The sequence below is a fragment of the Rhipicephalus microplus genome, chromosome 10 (genome assembly GCF_043290135.1).
Source record: "Rhipicephalus microplus isolate Deutch F79 chromosome 10, USDA_Rmic, whole genome shotgun sequence".
Taxonomy (NCBI): Eukaryota; Metazoa; Arthropoda; class Arachnida; order Ixodida; family Ixodidae; genus Rhipicephalus; species Rhipicephalus microplus.
Window position 1 is genome coordinate 22,114,367 of NC_134709.1, and position 18,355 is coordinate 22,132,721.

At 47.1% G+C, this 18,355-nt stretch overlaps 1 protein-coding gene across 1 annotated transcript in view; it reads left to right on the forward strand.

The window, feature by feature from the left end:
* LOC119181815 (uncharacterized) overlaps positions 1 to 18,355 on the forward strand; it is a 155,743-nt gene that overhangs the window by 76,416 nt on the left and 60,972 nt on the right. The window contains exons 5-8 of the mRNA XM_075875202.1: positions 4,838 to 5,113; positions 5,334 to 5,588; positions 7,504 to 7,797; positions 9,284 to 9,541. Coding sequence (XP_075731317.1) covers positions 4,838 to 5,113; positions 5,334 to 5,588; positions 7,504 to 7,797; positions 9,284 to 9,541 — 1,083 coding nt within the window. The remainder of the gene's footprint in view (positions 1 to 4,837; positions 5,114 to 5,333; positions 5,589 to 7,503; positions 7,798 to 9,283; positions 9,542 to 18,355) is intronic.

Genomic DNA, 18,355 nt, shown 5'->3' on the forward strand with positions numbered 1-18,355 from the left:
ATACCAAACGCCATAAATGCACAAAAAGAAAAAAAGAGACAAGCTAGTCAGTTGAAAAAAAAAAAAATCGCAGCATGTACACGAAGTGCATGGTGATGTGTGAGGCGAAGCGTTCGTCCGTGATTCCGTCCGTCTGTACGTCCGTGCTTGCGTCCATCCATCCATCCGTCTGTGCTTCCCTCCGTCTATCCGTCCGTGCTTGCGTCCGTGCTTCTGTCTGTCTGTCCGTCCGTGCTTGCGTCCGTCTGTCCACCCGTCCATGCTTCCGTCGGTGCGTCCGACCATGCTTCCGTCTGTCTGTCTGTCTGTCTGTCTGTCTGTCTGTCTGTCTGTCTGTCTGTCTGTCTGTCTGTCTGTCTGTCTGTCTGTCTGTCTGTCCATGCGTCCATCATTCTATATGTCTGTTTATCTGTCAGTCTGTCAATCCGTCTGTCTGTACGTCCATCTAGTGAACACTCAAAGTACCGCCATCTCGCATCTTTTCATCCTATATTCGTCATATACGAACGCTGCTATTCAGCGGACATTCCAAAGACTAAACGAGAGGTGGCTACCTACTACTACTACTACTACTACTACTACTACTACTACTACTACTACTTCTACTACTTCTACTATTATTACTACTACTTCATACATACATACATACATACATACATACATACATACATACATACATACATACATACATACATACATACATACATACATACATACATACATACATACATACATACATACATACATACATACATACATACATACATACATACATACATACATACATACATACATATGCCCCGCCGCGGTGGTCTAGTGGCTAAGGTACTCGGCTGCTGACCCGCAGGGCGCGGGTTCAAATCCCGGCTGCGGCGGCTGCATTTCCGATGGAGGCGGAAATGTTGTAGGCCCGTGTGCTCAGATTTGGGTGCACGTTAAAGAACCCCAGGTGGTCTAAATTTCCGGAGCCCTCCACTACGGCGTCTCTCATAATCAATTAGTGGTTTTGGGACGTTAAACCCCACATATCAATCAATCAATACATACATACATACATACATACATACATACATACATACATACATACATACATACATACATACATACATCGGGGACGCACGACCCACGGCTCAAGGAGCTTCGCCCCTAAAACCACAGGCTTTCACCGACCACAGTTCAAAATTTACGAAGTGCCCTGCAATGGTTTAGTCATGAAGGACTGTTTGACTTTTCCAGTGGTGGTTAAGCTGTATTCACGAGAAGGACGTTATCGCGGACGGATCAGTCACGTGACATGTGACTTAATTTGTATCCCGCTGCGGACACCATTCACACAACAGGAGAGAAATAGCGCTACAAGCGAGGATTTCGGCATTGCTCCTCAAGGATCGCAACTGTGATTTGGGCCAGAGAACACCTACCACTTTAGAGAACGAAAACAGTACCTTGGGGCTGTTGTATCAATATAAGGTAGCGGCGGCATACTGAACTGCGATACCGCGAGGCGAGATGGTGCTGCTAGTACCATTAGCATCATTAGAAAGGGCGAATTTTTTTCGCGCGCTGGTTGGTGGCCTACTGCTCGTTGGCGTTGCGCGCTGCTCGCTGTTTATGATATGCTGTTTTTTTAAGGGCCAAACCTCATAAGCGCGAAAATGCACGCGACAGCGACGAGCGACGCTATGAGCGACGAAACAGGGCGTTCGCGCGACGTGTCGCGTGCTCGTTTTCGCGCGATCGCTCGGTTCTCCAGATTTGGAAACCGTCGCTCATCGCCCGGAAGTGCTGGGCTCAAGCAGCCAATAGCGAAATACCGGAAAAGACAAAGACTACGTAGGTGCACGTGACCCTGCCCGAGTCACGTATGCGCAACAAGAAATAACGCAATGTTTATTACGCATGTGCATATAAAAAATGCTGCAAGGCGATAATAAACACTTTCCGTTTCTTTACACAACAATATATCTTATTTTTAAACTGCATGCATACCGCTCGCTACGCGGTTTTCTTGGTGCGAGTAGACGGCCTCATGCCAGCAACAGTGGCATTCGCTCGCCGAAGCCGTCGCGTGAATGAGGTTTGCCTGCGCTAGCGACTGATCGCGCGAAGCCGATCTACGTCGCGTCGCTTGTCGCTGTCGCGGGCATTTTCGCGCTTATGAGGTTTGGCCTTAAATGCGAAGCATTTCTTGGTGAACTTCAGAGAATTTGAGCGTAACTATCTAGCCGCCTATGACTTTTAGCTCTCCTGGCAATTTGGATAGTGGTATTGATACCAAACTTGGTATGGCATAAAAGGTATGGCATAACATGACTATATGACGAGTACACTTTTCAATCGAGTAAGGTTCACATCGTATATTTCAACTAGCCAAGCCGGTACAACCGATCTGTACAGTCGGGTCCGACAAGAACAAGTCAGTCCTACAACGTTTCAACCCATGTGTAAAGACTCTTGAAAGCTAACAAACACATTCACATAATTGAACACCCAGATCGCCAGTTGAATGAACGTTGCTCTCATTGTGTTGCGGCGTTCGAGTTTTGAATTGCATGGCTTCGGGACAAGAGCCCAATCCTGCCGTCAGCTATGCGGCGCTTGCCAAGTATAGTGTTGATCTTGAAGTGAAGTGAATGCATGACGTGGAATTGGCAACGAAAGTTGCACATTGTTGGCAGATAGGGTAGTTCGTGCAGTGATCGCGGCCTCCCACGGCCGGCTCAGTAACGACCGAGTGCGCCATGCTCAAATCAGCCAAACGCTGACATGATGGCTGTGAAGAGTGTTTTCTTTTTTTCTTTTCGCGCTTGTGTCGTCAATTGTCGAGAGAAGAGCAAGAACAATGTTTAACTGACTTTGTGAATTTATTGTGAATTCCAGGCCACGTGCTGCGGCATAATATTTCGCTCACGTGTTCTCGGGTGCCTCGACTCTTGATCGGCAGCATTTTCTTATACCATGCTTGAAAAGTGCTGCACGGCCCATTCAAAAAAAAAAAAAAAGTCTCGCGCTAGATATTTTTGTAATCAAGTCTTTCAGCCAAAGAGGCTGTCGCCTCCTTGATCTCAGGCAATCACGATGTACGACATACCGCTAGAAAATTCAGCTCACCAATGGGAAAACGCACTTAAAGAAAGAGAAGTTTGGGTAAATCGACTGGTGATTCGCGCGAAACGACATTCAGCCTACTATGAACGGTCTCTAAAGCATGCGCGCGGCATTTATGCAGGTGACCGATTGCCTGAACTATAGCTGAACCGACTCGTTTAGCTTTAGCGCCTGCTGCACGGAGTAAGCGGGAGTACACGTACGGGCCAGTTGATTTCTGTTTGAGCCGTTTCGTGTCTGCGTGTCTGCGCCACAGCGATTGTTATGTGGATGGAGCGATGCAGCACTGACCGCGCCGAAAATGCGTTACTTGTTTCGAACATCCTTTGTGCGGTACCCGCACCGGCGGGCGAGTAATAAGAGCCCGCACTTTCCTCGATGAATAACGTTAATTCGAGCTGATCTTAAAAGAAAAAACCTCCAAGGCGAACCAGGCAAAGCGTTCTACCACTGTTAGCTTTCTCCGTTACATCATCATTTCTTTTTCTTTTTTTTTTTTTTGCACGCTCTGTATAATTTAGATTGGATCGAAGAACGAAATGTCTGGGGCGGCCGTTAGGACGAAAGAAAAATGCCGCCTCGCGGTTTCTCGCTATGCTTTCTGGAAGACGGTGAATGATCAAGGAATAGGGCGTTGGCATAAAAGGCATTCGAAATCCTTTTCTGCTCCCTCGTCGTGTATATCTCGTCTTCGGTTTGAGCGCCCAGGTGTCAGACACGGGTCAGAGGTTGCGTTGCTATGGAGGGTGCAGTGATGTTTCGTACAAATTTTGTCTGCGGTGCGCAAACGTTATGCGCTGACCCATTTTGATCTCTTTCAAGACGCATCTCTCACTGTAACCGTTCTTTGATGTCCTTATTCTTATCTCTGCTGTGAAGTCTTTCCCCCCCCCCCCCCTTTTTTTTTTCAGAGAACGTAGCTCGATAACTTCTAAGTTGGAGAACTGAGTTGCTTCGCTGATTTCAGACGTGGCAGTGTCTATTTATTTATTTGTTTAGGCTGAGACAGACGCTGAGCATAGAGGATATACAGAAATTCAAAGTGGCAACGTGGACAAAAGGCATAATATTAAGGGTATCAACATCAAAGCAACATGGCAAACAAATGCGCACAGTGAGAGCTAAAGTAGCGGAATGTGATGCAGACCAGCTGAATGAACAGACGAGCTAGCTGAAGCAAGCTTTCACTTGTTTCTTCAATTAATCGGTGGCTTTAAAGAGAGTTAATGAAACGAATGAGCGCGCGCTTGAACGGCTTTTCAGCTCGTCGAATGTGTTTCAATTAAGAGGATATGAAATACTGTTTGGCGTGTTAGTTCTTTAGAGACGTTCCCGGCGTGATAACTGAGTGGAATACTAAATTATTTTCAGTTAGGGAATACACGAACGTATTTATTACGCTATATGCGAGAGTGAATGCTACTGACTGAATTTCGCATTGATTTATTAATTTATTCATTGATCGACTGATTGATTTATTGATGAATTGATTGAATGGTGAATTGACTGGTTGATTTATTTATTCATTATTCGACTGATTGATTGATTGATTGGCGAATGGATTGGTGAGTTGATTGATTGGTTGATTGATTGACCGATTGATTGATTCACTGACTGACTGATTGATTGATTGATGAATTAATTGATGGTTGAATTGATTGGCGAATTGATTGATTGATTGATTGATTGATTGATTGATTGATTGATCGATTGATCTATGTCGTCGCAGTGAGCGGCGGCCACACTGCCGAGATGCTGCTCCTCGGCAACGTGGAACATCCGTACAGCCTGGTCGAGTACCGGGGCCTCTCTGTGAGCGAGTGCGGCGAGTCGTGCCTGCGCAACGCCCTGTTCCCGTGCCGCTCCTTCCTGTTCGGCCGGAGGTCGCAGCAGCAGACCTACTGCGGACTCACGCACCAGAACCGAGCCGGCCTGCTGCAGAACCCGGGCAGCTTCGAGCCGTCGCACAGCCTCAACTACTACGAGATCGCCAGAAACCTCGACGGTGAGGCCTCGTGTTTTGAGAGCTCCGGGCGTCGCAATCGGAGAGCTCGGTGGCGTACTTCAATGCGACACTTTTGACTTCGAGTTTCTCCTGTCTCGATGAATCAATGGTTGTGAAAGAGATGATACTGGAATTGTCAGAGTAGAATTTATCGCTCTCGACACGACTACTTAACTAATTTACTAAAGTACCCCTCTAATGGCTTCTGTTCCCGTCACAGCCTGCGACGAGGAGGACGTCAAGTTCGAGCTCGTGTCCGGACGCTACATGACGGACCGGCCGCTGCGCACGTCGCAGGTGTCGTCGGCGCACGAGTGCCTGGCGCTGTGCCGCGGCGACGCCAGGTGCCGCTCGGCGTCGTACGACTACCGACGTCGCGTGTGCTACGCGCACTCGGACACCCTCCGCACGGGCGTCGACACCAATGTCAAGCGGAACCCGCAGATGAACTACTTCGAGAAGGTCTGCATCTCCGGTGAGTGGGCTCCGTGCATGCTTGAATGCTGCCGTCGGCCGCGCTATAGGCTAGCTCGACCATCGCCCTGTGACAGAAAGCGAAATCGATTGATTGATTGATTGATTGGTTGATTGATTGATTGATTGATTGAATAAATATATGATTGATTGATTGATTGATTGATTGATTGATTGATTGATTGATTGATTGATTGATTGATTGATTGATTGATTGATTGATTGATTGATTGATACAGGACTGAACGACGTCTCACAACGTGAGCGTTGTGGCAGTTCGGTGGCTTCGCTCGTGTGTCGCTTTTAGAAAGTGCTACGGTCGTGACTTTGTAGTGCTGTTAGACTCTCTCCTTCGTTTCCAGTCTTTCGCGCCCCCTTTCTCTTTTCGCAGTACGGGGTAGCCGACCGCAGATTTACCCTTAACTTGCCTATCTTTCCTCTACTTTTTCCTTCTCTCGCTGCAGAACGCCTGCCTATATCTCGGTGGCCTTTGTTTATTAAACGATATTAAAAAAGGCTGGTCGTCGGAATAACTGCAGCTTTTGATTTACAAAGTGTAGAAGGTGCGTCGTTCTCTCTAGTAAATGCCTTACGAATGGTGCTTAGCCCTAGAACGAGAGAGGCGCAGAAATGAAGAAGCTGGGCGAGAAGACTAACAACCAAATCAGCAGTAAACTGACTACTCTGCCCTACGAAAATTGGTAAGAGCGGAAAAAAAATTGGCCCCGTATCTGCATGTAATCTGCAAATGTCGTCTAAAGACGATAGTCTTGCGTGTGGAGAGAGTGAACAAAACAATTATTTGATGTTCTGCGCAAGAAAATTGGGGAATGGTATTCCGGAGGCGCTGCGTTAGAGTGCCTCGAGCGTGCAGCGGTGGCGAACGAGCGCACCAAGTCACGTCACACGTGAAACTTCCGCGCCATCTGGCAGTTTCTTTTTTCGAAAACAAAGCACGTGGCCCTGAGACGGGCGTGCGCGCCCGTCTCAGAGGTGATAAGGTGTAGAACGCAAGGCGACGGGTAGGTGTCACCACCGTGTCGTCTTAGCAAAGCGTTGGAAACACTCGCTTCTTCGTGCAAGCGTTGAATGGTCAGCGCAGCGTGATAAGCGCTACGGTTTAGAATTACTTATGTATGCCTTTTCTAGTAAAATAGGAACATGCTGAATATACACGTGTTGTTGTGGTGTCTCAGATAATGCGCAATAATGATTTTTAATTGACAATCGCACACGTATGAACGCTGATCCTTGAGCAACATTGGTGGGCGCTGCGGATGGGGTCGGCCGTTCTGGGTATCAGCTGGTGCTGTTTATAGTACTCGGTTCGGTGGACAAACAAACAAATGTACAGACAGACAGACCAAAGTTTTTGCGTCGAAAGTCCCCAAAAGAGCCTATCGTCTTCAAAAATGAAAACTTTCCAGCAAGCTTTCATTGGCGTTATAACGCAACAAAACTGACGGCAGATAAAACTTTGACATATGACGCATCGCAGTGGTTGCTTCAGAGCGCTCCGGAGGCTTCGAGAAATTAAGATAGCAGACAAGACTACTAAAATATCGACGTTGGAAGGCGGGGGGTGGTGTGACAAAAGGGTCACTTGCCCCCTCGAAAGTCACACCAATATTCCCCCCCCCCTTCCCATTTTCCGTTGTTCAACACGTTGTTGCAACACTCCCCCCCCCCCCCTAAAAGAAAACAAAAAAACAAAGCCCCTGCCGAAGCTTATCGAAAGAAGAACCATGACTTGCATACCTGCTAGTTGAAGTTGAAGGCCTTTTCAGCTGCTGAAGTAACCGCTTGCAACCGTGGTCAGGCTAATATATTCACAAAAATTGATTGACTGATTGATTGATTGATTGATTGATTGATTGGTTGATTGATTGATTGATTGATTGATTGATTCACTGCAGCTGGCAGCGTGTGCGACAAGCACTGGGCCTTCGAGCGGGTTCCGGGCAAGGAGTTGGTGGTGGGTGGCAGCTCGGGCTCCCAGTCCAAGGTCAGCGTGGAGGCCAACACCCGCGAGGAATGCCAAGCGGCGTGCTTAGCCCACCGCGATTTCGTCTGTCACTCGGCCGAGTTCAACTACCAGCTAAGCGAATGCCGGCTCAGTCCGCACTCGCGGTTCACTGGTGGCACTGGAGAGGCGAAGCTCGAGGACTCCAAGTTTGTCGTCGACTACTTCGAGAACAACTGCGTCCGAGGTAAGAACGAGGTTGAGGCTGAAAGAGAGAGAAAATAAAAAGAGGGAGGGGGGTCGAGTTCGAGTGAGACATAGAGATCAAACTACTTCACGTAATATTTCGATAGATGAAAAAAAAAAGTAAATCAACTCTAATGAAAGATTTAGCGTTAAAAAAATGGCACCCTCACGGACTGTACTCGTTAACGTGTATTAACTGTGAGTCATACTCATTTTTTTTTTCTTATATGACGTATTCATCTGAGCCTTCACCCCCCCCCCCCCCCCGCGCTTCATTCATATCCGAAAACTACCTTTACCTCGCTTGGTATTCTACTGCCTCAGGAATCGACATGCCTTTGACCACGCGATAATTTCGTGTGATGAGGTGACAGTGACGTCACTGAGTTTTCAATTCGTGCCGCCGTGACATAGACAGGCTATTACGTCATCCATTAGCAATCTCCAATTACGGGACTTTTCGCAGCGTTCGCGTTCACGCTGGCTACTTACTCTGTTTTTGTTTGATGAAGGATGTGAGCGCTTTTTTTTTTCGTAAAATAAAACTCTTCACTCGCACTAGGACCGCCAATTTAGAACCAGTTTGCCAAAGTGTTTATAGTAATTACTGGTTATACTAAATCCTGAAAATATATATTACCGCAGTTTTAACATAATTCACTTAATCGTATACAATCTTTAGACAAACCAATTTCGTCCCTTTTCACATCTTTAAAGTTTGTTATCAAGGTCTTCGGATAACTCTCACCTGCGCTTGACAGGGTAGACTAGTAGTTGCCTAAGACTATGTCGGTACTCATGCCGCTGAAGATTGCATCATATCGGGTGCTTGCAGCTAATAGACCCCATTAAGCTTTGCGTCATGGTTTAACCGGTAATATCACCGGACTGTGTGGTAATGTGTAATTACTGTCTGTTTTGGTCTCTCTCTCTCTCTCTCTCGCCCCGCCGCGGTGGTCTAGTGGCTAAGGTACTCGGCTGCTGACCCGCAGGTCGCGGGTTCGATTCCCGGCTGCGGCGGCTGCATTTCCGATGGAGGCGGAAATGTTGTAGGCCCGTGTGCTCAGATTTGGGTGCACGTTAAAGAACCCCAGGTGTTCGAAATTTCCGGAGCCCTCCACTACGGCGTCTCTCATAATCATATGGTGGTTTCGGGACGTTAAACCCCACAAATCAAATCAAATCAATCTCTCTCTCTCTCTCCTCTATATCCCTATTTCTCTCGCTATGTTCCTTTACCCCCGCGTCTCTGAACCTACACCCCCCCCCCCCCCCCTTCGGGCCTGGAGTATGACGCAGCATACCAGACCTCTTCCTTTTGGTAAACCTGCTTTCCCCATCCTCCGCTCCTTTCTCCCACCTCCTCTTCTCTTTTTGGTCGTTATGACGTGGCGGCTATGGTGTACGCGCTGCTAAGCACGACGACGCAGGTTCGATCTATGCCCATGTTGCAAGGACTTCGCTTATCACTAAAACTTCGTTTGCAGAGGTGCGCGGCTTCTGCAGCACGAAGAAGTACCGTGACCAGGAGCTCGTCCTGGCCGACCTGGTGATAGGCACCATGTCCCAGGAGGACTGCCTGCAGCGTTGTCTGAACAGCGTCGACTTCGTGTGCCGCTCGTTCAGCTTCGAGCGAGACACGCAGACCTGCTTCCTCAGCCACCACACGCGAAAGTCCGCGCCCAAGGGCGCCACCCTCCGGCTGCCCGGCACCGACCTCGTCGAGCTGGGCGCTTGCTTCGACGGTGAGCGCTTGCTTTCCTTATAAGAGAGTTGGGCGCGACGTAAAGACCACACAAGAGAATTTTACTGCCTTGTTTTTTTTTTTTCACGGAGACCGCGTTTATCCCTTTATTGTAATGTGCTTTATGACTGCGCACAGGCCGCGATTCAGTTTGCATGCTACTTCGTGAGTGGAGCATGCGGTTCAGTACCTACCAGATTGTACGGCAGCGTGAGTGATAACTCTAGAATGTACAGCTGAAATATCTCTGAACACGGGTTGTCACTGGAGCCGACGTTTGAAGGCGGCCTCGAAGAACACAAGTGCACTTGTTGAAACGTCAGCAGCAGCGACGGTCTGCGTTCAAGAATCTTTGATGCTTTGAAGCTTCCACCTTCTTCTGACATCTGTCTCTTTTAAGAATATACCGCGACCCACGTATAGAAGCTGACGAACGTCGCCGCCGATCCGATGACTGACGGCCGACGACTGTTATATAGCTGCTGAGAGTGTAGAGCGTTTATTGGTCACACATTGACTTTTCAATTTTCTAAGCACAAGATCGCCCAAAAAGTAGTTTTGTCTTTAGCAGCTTGATGACTGTCGTCTTCGCCATCACTACCGAACAACAATATAACAACTGTTCTTCTTTCGTATCAATGAGTTAGTCTGTTTGAGCGAGCACTGAACTTCCTTTTCTTCATCAGGCAGGTTTCCGTCGTCGGTCAAGATTTCAAGAATCTCTGGAAGCCTCTTCATGAATGTTGTTGCTTTCTTTTCCCACTCTTGCAATATTCTCATTTAGGCTGCAGTATGTATAAATAAATAAATAAATAAATAAATAAATAAATAAATAAATAGAAAGTACAAGTAGAGGAATTGGCAGAAGTTGAGTTAAAGGAGGTCAAAGTAGAAGAAGTTTCAGAGGAAATATAGAAAAAGGTGGCTTGCACCTTCGAGTGGTCTTAAGCAAATGCATAGAAGACGGCCTGACCACTCAATCCTTATATCTGTTGAGCCCATTCGTACCTATAATTATTGCTCATGCAGCCCCCCTCTCCGCCCCCCCCCCCCCAACGATAATAACGCATTAACGGGTTCTACAATAAATGAAGTAGGCTCATTTTCACACATTCATCGCTTCGTTTAACCATGCCACTTAGAGATCGAGAAGAACAACGACGACAACGGGAAGAGGGTTCGCCTCCGCACTTGCCGAAATATCTAAGAATGATGGTGCTACTTTTCGTGGGGATTATATACTCTTGAGAGACTCGACCGTGGTTAACGCCGTCTTTTGTCAAGACTGCCTAGCAGGCCTGAGGAGGTGAAGTTAAGAGAACACCGATGGTGAAAATGTCTTTTGATAGAGAGAGATAGAGGGGAGAGTCTCTGAAGGCACTCATTCGGAAACGAAAATGAGTGAAGCTGAGGAGAAGGAGGAAAGGAAACGTAGGAAGGTAATGTGAAATCGCCAGCTGGAAAACGGTATCTTTTATTTGTTTCCCTTTGTTATGTCACGGTGATCACTTCATTAGGCTCCTTGCAACGTCATTTTATGCTACATATGCGAAAGTGAAAGTAACCCCAATTTTTCACAGCTTGCTCTTCTTGACTTTTATATTTGTCGGGTTCTTCAGTTATGCTTCTTTTATGGTACAGAGAATGGTCTCACGAAACGAAAATTCTTGTACTACACTAAAAGAGAGAGAGAGAGAGAGAGAGAGAGAGAAAGGCACTGTTTCACATTGCTGGTAAAGGGAGAGAGAGACCGTGACAACGTTCGCTAATAAACGAGGCGGGCAATGCAGGTGCGGAGTGAGACAGGCTCTGCGAACATTGCTCTTTTTTTCTCTCAGATGGCAAAGTAAAATTAAAAATATGTCGCAGCTGCTTAACGGTTCGGAAGGTTTGCGTGTCTGTATCCTGTGCACAGCGGAGAAGAAGGCTTCCAACTTCTAGTGTTGGTTTTCTCTTTTACCTCCCTTTCTCTCGTTCTTTTATTTGCTAGTTGCTTTCCTCCCTGGATATGCTTCCAGTCTTTCACTTCACTCTGCTGACCCCCGGGGTGACTCCCGGGGTGCTAACAACATTGTGCGGCGGCCCGGGCCTCGTTTGAAATGACATTGAGAGAGACCTCATTTTTCACGAAGCATCACTTCGCGATAACGACACGGCTTTTTTTTTCTTCCTTTCCTCTTCATTGCCCTGACTCCTACAGTCTATGCGTGCCTCGCAGATGCAGAATATAGTGTCACAGAAGCCAGACATTGCTCCATAAATGTTGTTGTTGTTGTTGTTGTTGTTGTTGTTGTTGTTGTTGTTGTTGTTGTTGTTGTTGTTGTTGTTGTTGTTGTTGTTGTTGTTGCAAATGCTGCTGCTGCTGCTGCTGCTGTTGTTTCTAGTTAGCGTTTACTGGGAGTCTTCGCGTAATTAAAAGCAGGCGTCCGTCATAGTAAATGCTTCCTAATTGCGCTAAGAAACACGGAAAAAGACGCAACATTGCTTCAGAAGGTTCTCTCTATTGCAAAGGCGTCAGCTACGAAGCAGAGAGAAGGGGGTGCTGCACCGCCTTCCTGCGCCAAGGCCGCAACCTTGACATCTTTAATTACCGACTAAATTAATTTCAGCCGCGTAGTGTACGCTTGTTATCCACTTCTCGTAAATAAGCCATACGTCATATGGTCTCTCGTGCATTCCCGTAAGATGATTAGAAGGCGAACGTTTTCTTCTTCTTCTTCCAACTCAGTCTTTTGCAAGACTTTTAGGGAAAATATTTGAGCCTGCAATCAGATATTGTGCAATCTCCAACCGTAGTCGGGGAGCAAAAAAAAAAAAAAGAAAGGGTGTCAGTGACATCTAGCCCTGCAGATATTTCCTTATTTTGGATTACCGCTAGGCAATATACTCAAACCATCACAGGTAAGTATATTCGTTTGCAGTAAGCTTTCGACGTGATACAGCATATTTAAAGGAATGCGTATACATGAAATACAAGGAAGAGTCAAATACGCTAAATGTTCCTCCGCAATAGAGTCTAGAAATGATTACCGCTGCTTCAGCGAAGTCGCCGAAGTATGAGTCAAAGCAGAGCTCTGGTGGGCACGTAGCTTGTCTTGGCTTGGCTAGGCTTCGACCCTCTCACCCTCTCTCTTTCCTAGCCCTCTTTGTGCTATACTATACTATACTGTACTATACTACACAATACTGTATTAAAAGTGAATATGCTAGCCCTGACCACGATTCTTTAGTCAACAAACAATTATCTCTTTCTCTAACCTTATTTTCCTCTATCTCTTTCTCGCTCTCTACTCGCTCTCTACTCGTTCTCTAGCCCATCATAGTTGTTATATCACACGCCAGAGAAACGGTACACGCGCTCTGGGAGTGAAACTGAACTGGACAATGAAAAATAGAGCGCGTGCCAGTTCATGACGACTATTTTTTTATATCTAAATGACACATGGCCAACATCGTGAATAACAGCTTTGCTGTTAAAACAGTGCACCGCAGTTAACTATAATGCTGCACAACTGTTTCGAACCCAACAATCTGTACGTCAACACAGTCTTGTACAACTAAACAAATTACCATAACTAACGTAAGCACACTTTTATGTAAACCTCAGCATTGTTTCGGGAGTTGGCGCCAATGACATTCCATCTCGCTACAAGAAGTCGATATACGAATTTACTAATAATTGACTGGGCGATAAACCGAACCGCTTAATATTACTATTAATGGCGACAAATATTTCTCGAAAATACTCGGACAACACGAAGCACTGGCTCGTTGAAAGGAAACAGAGAGGTCCGCTAAGTCGTCGAGTTCGAAGAAAAGCTTTGTCGAGGGCCCAGTCCTTGTTTTTGCGGAATGGCAAATGGCTTCTGGGACGAGAGTTTCCTTTTGTCTCTCACGCGAGCACCCGGCGGCTCGTAATAAGCAGAGCGCTGCCACAAGCACGCATCGTGCCATTGTTAGGGACGATGTATTCATGGCGCCCGTGCACTGCAGGACCGTTTTCTTGGCGTAAAAGCGTGCAGTGCTACGGATGCTGTGCTGACCAATCGGGAGACCGGGCTTGACAGAGCTGAGACACCATGTACATCCGCGCGGAAGAAGTACATCGTCTACGACCCTCACATTGTCTGCTGTCTGGCGTCAGACAATCAGGACTACAAGGGTGTACGCTGGAGCATCGTGTTCATCCACCGCGTTTACAGCGTCACCTGGCTGTTGAGTCAAACAAGAGCTATCGTTAGCGAAAATCTTCAGGTGCGTGGCCAACGTAAAACATTGAAAATATCGCTGCGTGCGCGTTACTACAGTTTTTAGAAAAAACCATGGGTATCAGATTGATTTGTGGGGTTTCACGTCCCAAAACCACCATATGATTATGAGAGACGCCGTAGTGGAGGGCTCCGGAAATTTCGACCACCTGGGGTTCTTTAACGTGCACCCAAATCTGAGCGCACGGGCCTACAACATTTCCGCCTCCATCGGAAATGCAGAACCATGGGTATCAGTAATGTACTGCAATAGATAAAAACATTGTTCTCATTCTGAAGTAATAAAGGGGCCCTGCAACAGGTCGCAATAGCCTTGGCCCTGCTAGACGACAGGAGAACAATATACACTGACTCTAGATCAGCAGCCCGAGCATTCGGTTGGGCCACCATCTCGGAATCAGCCTTACGGATCCTCAGAAATGAAGTAGCACAACACACGATCGTCTTGTTCTCAGCTCACATGGCACAGATAGAGGGCTCTCCTTGCAACCTCAACGATACTGTCCACACAGCTACGTGAGGAGCCGTCGACCGCGTAGCTACTGACTGAAAGGCGTGACACTCAGGTTCTGGACTTCAAAGGTCCCCCAACGACATACAATGAACTTCCTAAGAACCTTTATCTGAGGAAGTGAAAGTATTTGCCACCGCACAGTAACCTGAAGAGGCCTCGGGCATTGACGCTCTGACTCCTGCCGGTCGGGGCATATTCCAGTCCCGCACTCTTGCACAAAATTTATCCCTAAGTTCAGACGTCAAACACATGCGTGCTCAGGCTTTCCTAACTTAGATCATATGCTCTGTCGGTGCCCTGCATTACGGGTTGAAAACCTTACATCGTCCAAGTGGGTTGGTGTGCTAAGCAGTATGGAGTTTAGGACGCAGCTATGGGCAGTCCAACGGGCCCACGACGTGGCGGAGAGGTTCGGTCTGTCAGTGCCGACTTGGGAGCGGCCCGCTACGTGTTAGCTCACGCACTGATGGGCCTAAATAAAGCTTTTTTATGTCATACAAAAGTGCATTTATGCCGGGGTCCACCACGGATCTGCTGGCGTACTTCTGTCACGGAAGTAACTTTGAAAATACATGCTCAGAAGTTGCCGGAAAAAAAAAAAAAAACAGGAGGCAAGTATTTCTCGCACGTAATCGAACCAGCAACCTCGTGATTTTGAGCCCGCGGTGCTTATCACTGAACCACGGAGAGTGCGTTGTCTAGAACGCTAACGGCAACACATTTATATAAACCACACACCGTTTGGCAGTCCTCAGAGCTTCGAAACTTTATAGCGTTTTCTTTATCAGTGGCGAGATGGCGCGACGTGCTCGCGTTGGGTAAAGTCCCCGGATATATTTAGGAAAGTACCGCTATTCTTTTAAGCTAGCCACCGCGCCACACATACTATTCTCCCGCCCCTCTCCGCTCGCACCGCGACGAGCATCGCGCGTCTTATCAGAGTGACATTGCGTTTTTGATAAGAAAGTGGCAAGCCGGGTTATAGGGCGGGCGCCCGCACGGTGGCTATTCGGGAGAGAATTTAGATTAGGTCTGGACACTTGGGAGAGGAGGGCTGGACACTTTGGAAAGGATATGGAGGAGAGTGTCGCTACTTTCTCTATATTGGGGGCTTTAGCGTTGGGTAGAGCAACTGTATATGGACCACACACAATCACTCCAGCGTTGGGCGCGCTCTAAAGGCCGTTGCCTCTTCGAATCACCGCCTCCCCGGAGCGTGGTCTCACCTGCGCGCGCGCTTATCAGACACGTAATTCGAGAGACGACTTCGCACGCGGCCGCGGCCGCGTTTACAAAGGGAGCGCGCTGCCGACACCCGACGCAGAAAGAATCCGCCTTTTCCGTTATCCTGTGCTGGCCTGTGGCGTTATGGTGGGGTTTTGTAAAAAGCTGGGAGAACTGGCATTGCTAGAACGAAGCCCTCCGAGACCGGGGGAGCTTTCGCGATTCTTCTGCCAGGGAAGGGCGCATGCGCCGAGTAATCAGGCAAAAGGTGCATTGTGGCAGTCGTTCGCGCATGTCATGTGTGTACTTGTGCGCTCTTTTCATGCGTATTCGTTTGAACAGCGCGTTTTAGGTGTCGAGCTGTGACATTTCTTAGTCCGCGCTGGTTCTGTGCATGCTAATTTCGTGCTTGCTTTCTCCTTGAGGTGGGCGCTGCAAGTTTCGAGCTTCTTGCGGTTCTTAACACGACTTTGCAGTTTGCTGCCGTTGTTGAAACAATGCACGATAAACGCTCAACTTCCTCTGTATAGACACATTTCACTTTCGTGTTAAATTGATTCCTATATAGGGGGATATGCCACGTTAATTCTTCTTTTTTTATTTATTTATTTATTTATTTATTTATTTATTATTTATTTGCATGCAGCTCGAAATCTCGCTCAATAAAAACGCAAATTTTTCTCTCGCAAGCAACGATGCCAACAACGACGGTGACACCGACATTTCACCAAGACGAATTGTCCAATGCTATCGCGTTAACACATTGCGTATCGCTTCGCATTACACATCTGACGGCGTCTCATCGAGACCTGCTGCCTCCACGGGCTTGCACAGTTTTAGGGAGATAGACTGGGGCCACCCTACGTTCATCACAAAAGATGATCCAAATGAAAGAGTCTGGAAGCCCTTTTAACGGGAGCACGCACTGATTCATCGCCATCCGAATTTGAAAGAATCGCAGCTGTCCCCAGTTCTCGAGTATTATTCCGGAGTGTGTGCTTTCGAGTGAATATCTGCGCTGCGGGACTTGTATAGGATGGAAGAAAAGGAAATGCCTGCCTTTCCCAATTTTAAGCGCAGCGCCTGCTCGTTTAATTCGCTCCGAAGAGCCTTTTGTCCATTGTTACGACTTTGTGCGATGAACTCTTGAATGGAGCCAAGTTGGAGTGACTCAAGTGAGCGCTTCTGGAACGGAAGAACGAATATGATTGGTCCCTGAGGGGGCCTAGCAAGAGCACGAAAACTATTCTCGCGATTTTCTGAACGTAACTATCGTTATATCACACTGCAGCTCGAATCGCTACAGTATACAATGTCCTGTAACAGACTGTAATGCTGACGTTACCAATGTTGTATTTGTGTGTATGCTAGCAGCGTCTAAGGTCCTTCAAATCTGAATAATCTGTCGCGTTTCTCAATCAGGCATGATCTATCAGGGAATGTCGACACGTGGATGGGATGTCGAAGGGCAACATGGTCATAAGAAGTTTTTATTCTGAGAGTATGCTCGACGGTGTGCTCGTGCAATTACTGATTATATTTTTTCACAGAACAGTGCGGATTTCAATCGAAGTTAAGAGGAGGAAACACACAAGACGATTGCTGGCTGAGTGAAGGCTTATTGAGAAAACAAAAGAACACACAAGCAAAGAACCTTCTATAGGAACTACTCATTTCCATACACGACTCCAGAACAAGATAAAACAGGTGCATATGCTTTCTTCCCATCTTATGTGCTGTCAAGACATCATCATCGTCGTCGTCGTCATCATCATCATCATCATCATCATCATCATCATCCTCCTGACTACGTCCACTGCAGGACAAATGCCTCTCCCATGCTCCGCCAGTAAACTTGGTCCTGTGCTTGCTGCTGCCAATTTATTCCCGAAAACTTCTTTATCTCATCTGAACACCTAACCTTCTGTCTCCCTCCAACCCGTTTGTCTTCTCTAGCAATCCAGTTAGTTACCCTTAATGACCAGAGGTTATCCTGTCTACGAGCTACATGCCCAGCTCATGTCCATTTCCTCTTCTTGATTTCAACTATATATGATATCCTCGACTCCGGTTTGTTCCCTAATCCACTCTGCTCTCTTCTTGTCTCTCAAAGGGGTCCTGCAACACTTTTTAAACATGGTCAGAAAATGCTGCCGATCGGTAGTAGACGCTCCTGACAACACGCGAGCCAAATATTATAGCGCAGCACGCGGCCTGGAATTCGCAATAAATTATGAAAGTCAGCTAAATATAGCTTTCTCTTCTCTCGACAAATCACGAAAAATAAGCCCAGTAAGTCAATCTCTATCAGCCGTTGGCTGCTTTGAACATGGCGTGTTTGGTTGTTACAGAGGTCGCCGCGAGAGGCCGTTACTGGTCCACAAGTGTGCGCACGATCGCACTGAAAAAGCCACGTATTTGAAGAAAAAAATTCTCAAGGTCACGAGGCGCTAGTATGTTTTTTGTTTGCCCTTCCCATCCTTCCCTGCTCAGCTTCCAGCACTTTCGTTGGGACGAGAGAAGAGAGAATGTGATTGCAGCATGTGACAAATCTTTGTAAACTCCGCTCGTACTGGACGGATTCTTAAAATTTTTGTGGCGTTCAATTTGTGAGGTAATACGCTTCTCCAGTGAATTCACTTCACTTCACTTTATTACCTTAAAGACCCCCTAGAGGGGGTATTACATAAGGGGTGGGAAACATACAACAAATGTAATACATATGCAGGATGGGTACAAGTATGAACAGGGGAAACCAATACCATAGTAACTCAAAAAAGTGTTTGAGGACCCCTTTAAGGTCAAGATA